The 12,461-nt window shown below is 54.7% G+C and overlaps 1 protein-coding gene across 2 annotated transcripts in view; it reads left to right on the top strand.

Annotated features, from left to right (window-relative positions):
* Positions 1-12,461, top strand: part of KIAA1671 (KIAA1671 ortholog) — a 149,059-nt gene that overhangs the window by 34,064 nt on the left and 102,534 nt on the right. The window contains exon 1 of one of the 2 annotated variants that reach the window (XM_043558079.1): positions 5,990-6,728. The exons of the other annotated variant lie outside the window; for it this stretch is intronic. Within the exon in view, the coding sequence (XP_043414014.1) occupies positions 6,678-6,728 (51 nt within the window). The 5' untranslated portion in view covers positions 5,990-6,677. Of the gene's footprint in view, positions 1-5,989; positions 6,729-12,461 lie in introns of those variants that run through there. 2 annotated transcript variants of the gene reach the window in all.

The raw sequence follows: 12,461 nt of genomic DNA, 5'->3' as shown, positions 1-12,461 counted from the left end.
ACCTTGGGGATTTTTCCCTGGCTGTGACTTCTGTGTTTTATTTATTTATTTATTTAAGTTTATTTTACTTATTTTGAGAGACAGAGAGAGCACAGGAGGGGCCGAGAGAGGAGCAGAAGGAGAGAATCCCAGGCAGGCTCTGCACTGTCAGCAGTGAGCCCGATGCGGGGCTCGAACTCACAAACCGAGAGATCATGACCTGAGCCAAAATCAAGAGGCAGTCGCTTAACCGACTGAGCCAGCCGGGCGCCCTCTCTGCCTGTAACTTCTTCCCTCAGTCCTTTGTTGTTCTCCCTCCTCCTCCTCTCCATCCTCCTTCACCTCTTTTTTTTTTAATTTTTTCTCCTCCTTTTCCAAAAGCTTATTGGAATATAATTTGCATACCATGAAATTCACTCATTTTAACTCTGTAATTTAACAATTTGTAGCAAGTTTACAAAGGTGTACAACCAGTGCCACGAATTCCAGAACCTTTTCATCACCCAGAAAGAAACCTCCTCCCCATTAGCAGTCATCCTCCACTCTCCGCCCACCACCCCCCCCTCACCAACCACTGACCTACCCTGTGTCTCTGTAGTTTTGCCTTTTCTGGACATTTCCTATCAGTGGAATCGTGCACAGCGCGTGGTCTTTGTATCTGGTCTCTTTCCCTGGGCAGCGCATTCTTAGCCATCTTAGAACATGTATCAGTGCTTTTTTTTTCTTTTTTAATGTTTATTCATTTTTGAGAGAGAGAGAGAGAACGAGCAGGGGAGGGGCAGAGAGAGGGAGACACAGAATCTGAAGCAGGCTTCAGGCTCTGAGCTGTCAGCACAGAGCCCGACGCGGGGCTCGAACTCACGGACTGTGAGATCATGACCTGAGCCCAAGTCGGACGCTTAACCGACTGAGCCACCCAGACGCCCCAGCATGCATCAGTGCTTTGGTCCTTTGTGTTGGGCTGGCTCCTTCCCATCCATGGGTGTCTCCCCTGCCTTTCCCAACCCTGTGTGCCCCTCCATGTGGTGGACGGAACCCACTGGGGCATGAGGGGCCGTTGCCGGGTCAGGCTGGGTGGGAAGGGATGAAAACTTGTTCTGCCTTCTACCTCCTGCTCCCCAGGTGTGTGCTTTAAATGTTTTCGAAAGTCCTGCAGTTGATAATGGCCTGTGGGTTGGCTCTGCCCTGGCCAGAGGGTCTCTGAGGTGCTTTTTGTTGGGGGGGGGGGAGGGAGATAAGCCCATAACCTGATGAGCCGACCCCAGCTTGGGCTCCTGCTGGCTTCCTGCCAGCCAGGGTGTCTGAACCTAATATGCCGCTAGCCAATCACGGCCAAGGTGCTTTGAGCCCCTGCTGAGAGTCCCTGAGCACTTTACACGTAGTACCTCATTTCCTCCTCCCAGTGATGCTCTGGGGCAGCCACCGTCATCACCCCTATTTTATACTTGGGAGCCAGGGCTTGGCGAGATTAAATAACCAGCTCAGTATCACATAGCTAGCTACTGCTGGGATGAGGATTTGAACCCAGGCTTGTCTGCCTGCAGCACCTACACCCTTCACTGACACCCCGGGCTGCCTCTGTGAGACCTGCTGCCTCCTTCCTGGCTCTCAGTTTCCCCCTTGGATAGCCTTCCGCCCTGTGTGTGCCCCGCTGCTTTCAGAGGTTATCAACTTCAGGAGCACAGGGGCATGTGTATGGCTTCTGTGAGTCCCTTTTTTTTTTTTTAAGTTTATTTGTTTTGAGAGATAGCGTGTGCGTGCCTGCAGACGCATGAGCGGGGGAGGGGCAGAGAGAGGGCGAGAGCGAATCCCAACAACACAGGGCTTGAAACCACAAACCGTGAGATCACGATCGGAGCTGGAACCAAGAGTCAGACACTTAACCCACTGAGCCCCCAGGCACCTGTCTGTGGGTCCCTTTTTTGGTGGCTGACAGGGTGCCGGGCACGCAGTAGGTCCGCCCTCGGTGTGTTGTGGGCACACAGAGGCACGTGTGATTTCTTCGTCAGCAGGTCTAGTGCTGGGAGCAGTGGAAATTCCCAGCCCTTTGGGAAACGGTTACAGAGCACCTACTAAGCGCTGGGCTGTGGGCCAAGGCCCTGCCTGTGGGGAGCCCAGAGCCCTGTGGGGGAGATAGACTCCCATCCCACCGAGCACCCTGACACACTCAGAGAGGGGGCTCAGTGACTCCTGCTTGCTCGGAGGGCTTCCTGGAAACACACTGTTTGCATTGGGCTCGACAGATGGTTGCACTTCCAAGGCTGGCATGGGCATTCCTGGCCGAGGACGCTGTCTGAGCAAAGGCTGGGAGGCTGAGGGTCCACACGTGCTTGAGGAACGGGTTTGGCTGGGGCAGTACGTGGAGGCCGTATGAGTAAGGGCATCGAAGGCCAAGCCAGTGGACCCTGAGGGACGACAGGCTTGTGGGGCAAGCAGGCCCTTCTAGTGTCTTGGGTGGTGGCCACGTCGGCTTCGTCCATGTCCGGCCCAGGGCCTGGACACCATAGGCGCACGGGGAGCGTGCGATGGGTGACTGGGCTGCCCGGGCTCCTACGGGATCACAGATCCGGATGCCCTCGAGGGCCGGGGCCTGGTACAGGCCTGGGTTGCGGGGAGCAGGAGGCACGTGGCCACTCTGGTCCCCGGGCAGCACCACATGGTTCTGCCCCGTCCGCACAGGAACGCCGGCCCGGTGGGCCAGGCAGTCCCGTGTTCCTAGACAAGCCACAGCTCAGCATCGCTGCACGTGGCTCCTCAGATGCACAGACGCTGGCAAATCGTCCAAGTAAGAGAGCGCGGAGCCCCTGCCTTCCCTCCCCTGCCAGAAACCCCAACACCCAGACCGTGCCCAGGGGGCTGCCACTTTTCAGTCCCTTCCTTCCTGAATGCCGACGGCAAGTTTAAGCCCCCGCCCCTTGTGGGTGATTTCTGCCAAGCGCCAATCTCTCCGGAGGTCTACATGGTTGTGGTACCATCTGTCTGTTCTTGGATGAACGAACAATGTTAGTAAAAGTTGCCCCGGGACCTGCTTTGGCCGGATGTTGCTCCTGGACGGGGGGAGACAGGCTGTCCAGGGGTGGGCCCCCGGGGATGAGGGATTGGAGGAGGGATGGCAGAGAAGCAGAAAGTTCTGCCAGAAGAGGCACTCTGGGACGCTGTGTCTGGGGGCCCGCCTTTTGCCCCGGCTGGGGGCTGCCGGGAGGGGCAGGACGGTTCCATCTGAAGCTTCGGGGCTCAACGTGAGCGGGAGGGAACCAGGTGACAGGGGAGGGGGGAGTATACTCATTCTCCAGGACCCCCAACGAACCACCACATACTCAGTGGCTCAAAAACGATAGAAACTTGCTCTCTCGCAGCTCTGGAGGCCAGAAGTCTGAAATCCAGGCATCGGCAGGGCCAGGCTCCCTCCGGGAAGATTCTAAGGGAGGCTCCTTCCTAAGGGAGGCTCCTTCCTGGTCTCTTCCAGCAGTTGGTGGCTCCAGTCTGTGACTCTGTTCTTACATCACGACCTTCCCCGAGGCTGCAACTTCTGTTCCTCTCTTTTAGGGATACGTGTTAGATTTAGGGCCTTGCTCGGGTCATCCAGCATGGTCTCATCTGCAGACCTTTAACCTGATTACGTCTGCAAAGTCCTTTTTCTAAACAAGGTCACATTTACGGGTTCTGGGCGGGCATATCTTTTTTGCGGGGGCCACCTTCAACCCTCTGCAGGGAGAAAGACTGCTTCTGACTCAGGAACAGCACAAGCAAAGGCCCTGTGGGCACATGACTCACCAGGTGGGGGAGGGGCTGGTGTAGGGTCCAGTGGTGAAAGGCAGGCAGGGGCCTGGAGCTGGGGGGATGGGAGCCAGGGATAGGAAGGCATTCAAGGTATGTGTGCATGTGTGTGTGTGTGTGGGGGGGGGCGCCTTTGTCACATGTATGCAGGTGGCTCCTCTGCCAGGTGGAGATCAGTCCCATACTAGGGACTGACGCAGACTAGGTGGAGGCCACTTCCAGCCCGGAGAGGGGGCGCTGCTCCAGGGGGCATGCCCTGATGACTGTGACCATCTCTGGGTTGGGGCTTTGTGGTGTTCCAACTTTGGTGGCCGTCCACCCCCCACCAGCCTGGTCCTGGGTCAGCCCTGACTCCCATCTTGGACTTGCTGGTCTGGCTTTTTCACTTTTTTTTTTTTTTTTGAAGTTTGTTTATTTATTTTGAGAGACAGAGAGAGAAAGAGAGAGCAGGGGAAGGGCAGAGAGAGGGAGGGAGAGAGAGAGAATCATAAGCAGGCTCCATGCGGTCAGTGCAGAATCCAACGCAGGGCTCGAACCCATGAATCGTGAGATCATGACCTGACCTAAAGCCTAGAGCCCGGTCCCTTAACCGACTGAGCCAGCCCCCCAGGCGCCCCTGGCTTTTTCACTCTTTATTCCTCCCACCCCTGCCCCTGTCTCCGTTGTCTCTGTTCCCGCTCTCTCCCCAGCTGTGCTCTGTTGTCTCGTCCCTGATGGTCTCCTTGCCCCTCTCAGGCCATCTGTCTCCTCGCTTCCTCCCTCTTTCTTTGCGCTCCTCTCCTCTCTTCTCCCGCCGCCGCCGCCGCCGTGCCCCTTCTTCACCAGATAGGCTTTGCTCTCAGAAACCGTGCTTCCCCCATCACCGCCCCATCCCTGTCTCTGTCATCCCCTCTGCCCCGTCCCACCCTCTTCCCTCTGGGTCCTCATCCTTGTCGGGCCAGTTGGAGGCTGCATAGGAATAGCCTCCCCTCGGCCGCCTCCCCTCTCGGGGCTGGTGGGCAGTCAGTCAGCGTGTCACTAGGCAAGGGCCACCTGTCCCCCTGTTCTCTTAGCCCCTCAGTTAGGCTTGACTGTCGTTCATTCCCTCAGTATGCCACACACACCCTAGCTGTACAGCCAGCAGGGATCCGGCCTCCAACTGGGCCGTTAGCCAGCGAGCGGGGCCCTGTCCCCTGGTTGTGCTGTCAGGACGCGGCTCTGTGCCTGTACCATCAGCCAGTCGGTCAGCGAACGGGGACACGCACGGGCCCTACCTTCCCCTGCACCCTCCGGGAAGGAGGGACCGGCCCTTGACTGACTGTCAGGCGGGCAGTGAGCCCTGCCTGCCGGATGTGGGATGTCAAGAACTTGTGAAGCCACGGGCTTGCCTTTGAAGAGCTTTGAAGTTCACCCCACGTTCTCCTCAGCTGCTGAGCTCAGCTCTCCCCTGTGGCGTTCAGATGAGCTTCCTGTCCGCCGCTCGGCCCAGCACTGGGTTGTGGGGCTGGTGTGGGTGCAGATGGGCCCAGGAGTCTGGGGGGTGGGAGCCTGGCTCTGAGCCAACGCCTCTGCCCAGTGCTACGTCCCCACCCTCCAAGGAGAGGCCTCAGGCCTGGCTCCTGTGTGGAGGGCTCACTGTGTGTGCCCGTCTCTGGTCCCGGCCTAGGCCGGCAGGTGGTCTGGAGCAGGGGGCTCTGGGTCTGCCTCACGGCTTGGTTGCCCCCCTCACCTGGGGCAACTCCCTTTTGCCTTTGGGAGCCTCAGTTTCCTCATCTGGCTGGCGGAGATGATAACGCCTCTCCCGTGGAAATGCTGCGGGAGTGAGACGAGAGGTTTTGGTATCATCGTACCTCACTGAATTTGCAGAACGCTGGAAGGTGGGGGTCATCCATCCCATTTTACAGAAGGGGTAACCGAGGCTCAGGGAGGTGGAGAGACTTGCCACCATCAGCCTCTTTGGGAGGAAACATCCAAGAAGGGTCCCCAGGGAGGGCCTTAGAGGTGCGATAATTTGCATTTTTAATCTCTGCAAATGGATGCTTCTCCCACAGTCCCATGTCACGCAGCTGGCAGATGGCGACTCTGGGAGCTGGTCTCTCCTTCCCTCAGCAGTCCTGACTGCCCACAAAGAGGACAGAACCCAGAACTCATGTTTGGGAAGCCCAGGTTCCAGGTTTGGCTCGGTTTCCAACTCGTGTAGCCTTGACCAAGTCTCTAGCCTTCTGTGGGCCTCAGTTTTCCCCTCCCATAAAATGGGGACAACCAGGCCCTCCTTCCACTGCGAGAAGCTTTGTTGAGTCAGGAGGAACTTGATCGGAGCCAGGAGGGGCTATGGATGTCAACCGATGGGATCCATCTGAGCTGATTTATTCCCTTTCCGTGTGAGGAGCTGGATGGGGGAGCTCCCCCTCACTGTGTGGTCTGCCACTCACTCAGACGCTCACACGCACACACACAAGCACAAACACGCCCTTTTTTGTAAAACATACTCAGACACACACAATTACACTCACACACGGAGAGGTGCACGCACACAGGCACACCCTGTCTCTTCTAGCCTCACGGCTGAGCACCCGGAGAGGGGGGAGGGCGCCAGGGTCCTCCCCCTCCCCCTCCCCCCCTCGACCCTGCAGCTGGGTTTGGGAGCTGGGTTTGGGAGGAGTCGCCCCTGGGCCCGCCCCCCTGGACGAGCCACCCGAGAGCCACCGGAGATGTTCCAGGCGGGGCTCACGGGACCTGAGCAGTGACATCCCCACCCCAGAGGTGGCTGTGGCCATTAGCGGGGCCGTCTGGCCGGTGTCCTGGCTGTCAGCCGGCCTCTGAATGATTCATGCCGCCTTGAACTTGACTCCGGCGTGACCAGCCGAGCGGGAAGAGCCGCCCCCTCCGGAGAAAAACTGGAAACGCACGCAGTGCCGGCAGCATAACCCCGGGCGTCTGAAATGGAGTATTATTACTGTCCCAGCCTCCTGAAACTCTTGCAGTACCTCTGGGTGAGTGTGGCCGCCCGGACGCGTACTTTTCTTCTTCTCTCCCGCCTCAGACCAAGTTGGTCTTGGGCTCTGTCTGGCCAGCGGTGTCTCTGTTGTCTTAAGAAATGGTGGCTGTTTTCAAGGAGGAGGGAGCGTTGGGGAAAGGGATGGGGGTTTGAAGAGCACTGAGTCCAGAGTCTCGTGATCACTGGTTCCCCAGGGCCGGGCACCAGTGGCCTCCCCTCTGGTCCTCAGGGAAACCAGAAAAACAGGGACAGCACTAGTGAGGTTTTCAGAAAGTGACATTTCTTTGATTTAAAGGACTATTCTTTATTCTGAAATTATATCCCTCTTGCCTTTGTGGGTGAAAACATCCTGTCTTTTATGATGAAAAGAACAGATTTTGGTCTCCTTTCAAGGAACTTTGTAAGCAAGGGTAAAAAGTTAGAATCCTTTCATTGAGTTCTCTCCTCTGTATAACAAAGGGGGAAGAAAAAAACCCACAACTTTTTTTTCTGGTGAAATACCAAAGTCGGGGAACCCCGCGGAAGTGCTTTGTGGGGTACCAAGTGCTTTTTCGGATCTTCTGACGCTGAAACTGACCGGGCTGTGTGTGCCCAGGAACGTTGCTTCCCTCTCTGGGCCTCTGTTTCCTCATCTGTGCAACTAAGGGGTGGGTGGTAGGCGATGGCGGGTTGTGTGACATTCACCAGGGCTCTGTGAACAGAGGGGCTTAGCAGGGAATTGTCATGAGTGGGTCTTGGAGTTTTCCAGAATGCTTGCCACCAGGTTGAAAACGCCCAGGAGGGAAAGACTTGGGAAATATTATTTTTCCCCCTGCTGAATGTTTGCAAATACTTCAGATGCCTTCTCACCCAGGGAATTTTCCGGAGCTCCTAAAAATACAACTTTAGGAAACATTGTTCTTCACCCGTCTCTCCCCCAGCGTCTGTATTCCTCCTCAGGCTCCTGGAGCAGATGAAAAACAGGAGACCCTCCTGGTCCGTATCCTTTGATCACTGATGTTTGAATATTGTCATATTTTTTAATGTTTATGTTTTTTTGACAGACAGAGAGACAGAGCAGGAGCAGAGGAGGGACAGACACACACACACACACACACACACACACACAGAATCTGAAATAGGCTCCAGGCTCTGAGCTGTCAGCACAGAGCCTGACGTGGGGCTCGAACTTGTGACCTGAGCTGAAGTCGGATGCTTAACCAACTGAGCCACCCAGGTGCCCCTGAATATTGTCATATTTTAAATGTAAGGCAGTATTTATTGATTTATTTTTGTCTTTTTAATTATAAAAATAATATATGGAGGTGGTAGAAAACTTTTGAAAAATCCTAAAGGACATAAATGAAGGAAGAAAATAAGTCACCCATAGTCCTGTGTATTTTTGAAATCTGTCGTCCACAGTGACCCAATGACCTTGATGTGCCCAAGTGTGTGTCAGGCTCTGGGCTTGCTGTTAGGGAGGCTGTGATATTGTGATTTTTTTTTTTTTTCAGAAAAAAATTTTTTTTTTTAATTTTTGAGAGAGAGAGACAGCGAGAGAGAGCAGGGGAGGGGCAGAGAGAGAGGGAGGCACAGAATCCGAAGCAGGCTCCAGGCTCTGAGCTGTCAGCACAGAGCCCAATGTGGGGCTCGAACCCACAAACCCCAAGATCATGACCTGAGCCAAAGTCGGATGCTCAACCGACTGAGCCACCCAGGCGCCCCTGTGATACTGTGATTTAAGTAAGAAATACGTATTTGGCCTTCCTTCCTGTTTCTGGCAGAGTTCCTAAAACCCTGGAATTTCCTAAGTGATAAGGGAGCAATAAAGGTGTCCTGAGATTATGTTAATGATGTGACTTTTGGACCCCACCTAGGGATGGGGACTGGTTGCCAGGGGAACCAACTATGGGATTAGAAAGTTAGAAATCTCAGTCCCACACCTGACCTCCAGGGAGGGGAGAGGGACTGGGGGTCACAATAATCCCCAGCGGCCACAGATTTAATCAGCCATGCCTATGTAATGAAGTCTCCATATAAAACCTAAAAGGACAGGGGGTGCTTCTGGGTTGGTGGGCACGTGGAGATTTGTAGACAGGTGTATAGGCTAGCTCAGAGAACACTGGAGCATCGCACACTTTCCCCAGACCCTGCCGTGTGCACCTCTCCCATCTGGCTGCTCTCCGGTTCCATCCTTTTATAATAAGCTGGTGATCTCGTAAGTAAAATGTTTCCCTGAGATCTGTGAGTCACTCAATTGGACGCAAGGAGGAGGTCATGGGAACCCCGGGTCCACAGCCGGTCTGTCAGAAGCCCGGGTGACAACCGAACCGGGACTTGTGATTGGCATCTGAAGTGGGGTGGGAGGCCATCGTGCAGGACCGAGCCCTTAACCCAACCCGTGGGATCTGATGCTGTCTCCAGGTGGATAGTGTCAGAACTGAGTTGAAATGGTAGGACACCCAGCTGGTGTCAGAGAATTGCTTGGTGGTGTTGGAAAAAAAAAAAAAATACGTGTTGGAATTGGTGTCAGAATCAGAAACGCAGAGCTGATAGACACAAGCCTGGTGCTCTGTGTGGACTCTGGGCACCTCAGCATACGTTCACTTAACACACGCCGACTGCGGTTTGGAGCTATAGGATCAGATCCTCGGAATGCAGGTGAACAGCATAGACAGGGCCCCTGAACCTTGTGGGGTCACAGGCCCTGCACAAGGAATTGGGACAGACAGCACACGTGTGTTAGGATGGGGTGGTTCACAGAGCTGTGGGGGACACGGTCTCGTCGGGGGTCAGGGGGTCCAGGAGAGTCTCCCGGGGAAGCTGAACACTAAAGAATATGTAGGAGCTGGCGGGTGGATGCTAGGGTAGGGCAGGGGGAAGGGTGCGCCAGGGAGAAGGAACAGCATGTGCGAAGGGCTGGGGCGGGTGATTGAAAGGCATGCTTGAGACTGGTCCCAGAAACCAGCACAAACTCAGCCTGGCCGGTGGGAGGTGCGGGGGATGTCGAGGAGGAGGACGCTGTAAGCCTCGCAAGGGCAGCTGTGGGGGACAGGTGGACAGAGACACGGCTCCTTCCCTGGCTTGGCCCCCAACTCCCGGTGTGGCCTGGGGCAAGTCTGGTTCTCTGGGCCTCAGTCTCCCCATCGGAACCATAACGAGGTGGTTTAGAGGGTCTTGCCAGGTGTGAATCCCAGAGATCCGGTCTTCACTGCCTCCTGTGGGTGACCAGGTCCTGGAGCATTGAGGCGCCGTGTGTCCTCACTGCTGGCTTTGTGGCTCACCCACGTCTCCCTCCCTCCGCCCCACCAAAGACAGCCTGGCGCACGGATAACAGGATTAGCCCTGTGTCTGGAACGCGAAGCTGGAAACCCTTGCTTGTTGAGCTTCTGAGAAAGCTGGGGGACGTGGAAACCCCTCAGGCTTCGGATCTGGATCGTGTCAGAGCCGCCTGGTGTCGGGCAGGCCAGTTGACCTCACTGGACCTCAGCTTCCTCATCTGCGAAGTGGGGACACGTCACCTTCCTCATTTGCTTGTTGGGACCATCCCTGGGAACCCTCTTAGCTTGAAGGTCTAGAAGTCGCTGCTCAGCAGATGTGAGCTCTTCCTCTCTCCCAGGAACCTTCCATCAGATTGAGAGTGACCAGCTGGCCGCTGACTATGGCACGTGTCCCTGGGCGGTGGGGGGGTGGGAGAGGGTGCCTCTCCCCATCCCCACCATAGAGGCGAATCCACCTTCCCTCTGCCCATTCATTGTCCCATGACCCTGGTGTTTTATTTTATTTTATTTTATTTTATTTTATATTATTTTATTTTTTTAACGTTTATTTATTTTTGAGACAGAGAGAGACAGACCACGAACGGGGGGAGGGTCAGAGAGAGGGAGACACAGAATCTGAAACAGGCTCCAGGCTCTGAGCTGTCAGCACAGAGCCCGAGGCGGGGCTCAAACTCACGGACCGTGAGATCATGACCTGAGCCGAAGTCGGCCGCCCAACCGACTGAGCCACCCAGGCGCCCCAACCCAGGCGCCCCGACCCTGGTGTTTTAAAGTTACTTTTTAATTTTAGAATACTTTTAGATTTATAGAAATGTCGCACACATAGTAGGGGAGTTCCTGAACCCTTCCCCCCATCTCCCCCCATGTTCGCGTCTTGCCATAACCACCATACATTTACCCAAAAGAAGCGATTGGTTCAGTACTATTAACTAAATGATCAATTTTACTCCACGGGTTCCCATCCGGGGGCAGTTTTGACCTTCAGGGGACACTTGGCAATAGCTGATGACCTCCTTTGACTGTCACAACTGAGGGAAGAGGGTTGGTACTGGCATCTGGTGGATACAGGCCAGGGATGCTGACACCCCCCCAAGCTCCCCCCACAGAGAGTGATCTGGCCTGAGACGTCCATTAACCCCGAGGCTGAGAGAAACGTGCCTGATTCAGGTTTCACCCGATTTTCCACCAACATCTTTTTTCTGTTCCAGGACCCAAGCCGGGATCCCACCTTGTATTTTGCCTGTGAGTTTCACCCATAACAGGGGCCCGCTGACTGCAGGCTGGGCGAATGAGTGCTTAGATATCCACATCGTTGTGTGTGTCCACTGATAACGAGAACGTTTGCCCACACCGCTGAAAAACACTCTGTAAACGTGCTGTTTGATGGCTGCTTAGAATTCGCACGTGTCACCAGCCTTGGCCATTTGCCATCTTCCTGGGGCTTTCATTATACGTACAACTTAGTGATGGTTGTTCTCAGCCTTCAATATATTTTTTTAAGTTTTTATTTAAATTCCAGTCGGTTAACATACAGTATGATATTCGCTTCAGGTGCACAATGTAGTGATTCAGCACCTCCACACATCACCCGGTGCTCATCCCCAGCGCCCTCCAGCCTTAAATGTGTATTTACCTTTCAGGTTATTTCGAAAGTCAGCTTCTTAGGGGCCAGGCGTCCGCTGCAGCAGGTTTCTGCAAACTTGTCATTTGTTGTTGGGATGTCAGTGGCTTCCTGTTGGTGGCTCGGGTCCATCACATAGCTACAGGTCTTTCTGGGGGCGGGGGGAAAAACCGCCGGCCCCCACCATCCTGCCCTGTCACCAGCCCAGCGTCAGCTGGGACGCGGGGGAGGGAAACTGTTTCTGTTTCAAATCATTAGTAACTGTAGCTGATGACTGAGCCGCCATGGCTGTTTTGAGTTACTTAATCTCCTTTGTTGCCGGGATAGCTTAGCCAGACAGTCCCAAGGCTGGTGGCCTTTTTGGGGCACTGACATCAAGCTGGTGTGGCTCGAGGTTGTCAATTGCAACAGTAGTAGCATTGATGGTAGTAATAATTAATAATAATAATTAATAACGGCCAGCACCATTCCTGCTGACCATTTACAACATCCTGGCTTAGTGCCTTTCGTGGATGTCTCATCCTATCCTCACCAGAACCCCATGGGTAGATTTCATGATCGCCTTTGTTTTGCATTTAGGGAAACAGGCCCAGAGAGGTTAAGCAGCTCATCTAAGGTTCCCCAGCTGGGAGTTGTCAGAGCCCAGATCTGAGCTTAGGACTCCAGTGTGTCACTTTACTTCACTGAGCCTGTTATTCTGGTTTCTCTGGTGGGGAAACTGAGGCCCATGGGATTGAGGCAGCTTGCCAGCCTACCGGTTTTTATTCACAGCAAGCTTTGCAAGGTGGAAGATGATAGAAGGGTGTTGCACTGGGCCAAGCAGGTCTGGAGAGAGAGAGAGAGAGAG

Source organism: Prionailurus bengalensis, chromosome D3 (assembly GCF_016509475.1).
Source record: "Prionailurus bengalensis isolate Pbe53 chromosome D3, Fcat_Pben_1.1_paternal_pri, whole genome shotgun sequence".
NCBI classification, from domain to species: Eukaryota; Metazoa; Chordata; class Mammalia; order Carnivora; family Felidae; genus Prionailurus; species Prionailurus bengalensis.
Note: the sequence above shows the minus strand (reverse complement) of the source record. Positions and strands in the feature narration are given on the sequence as shown.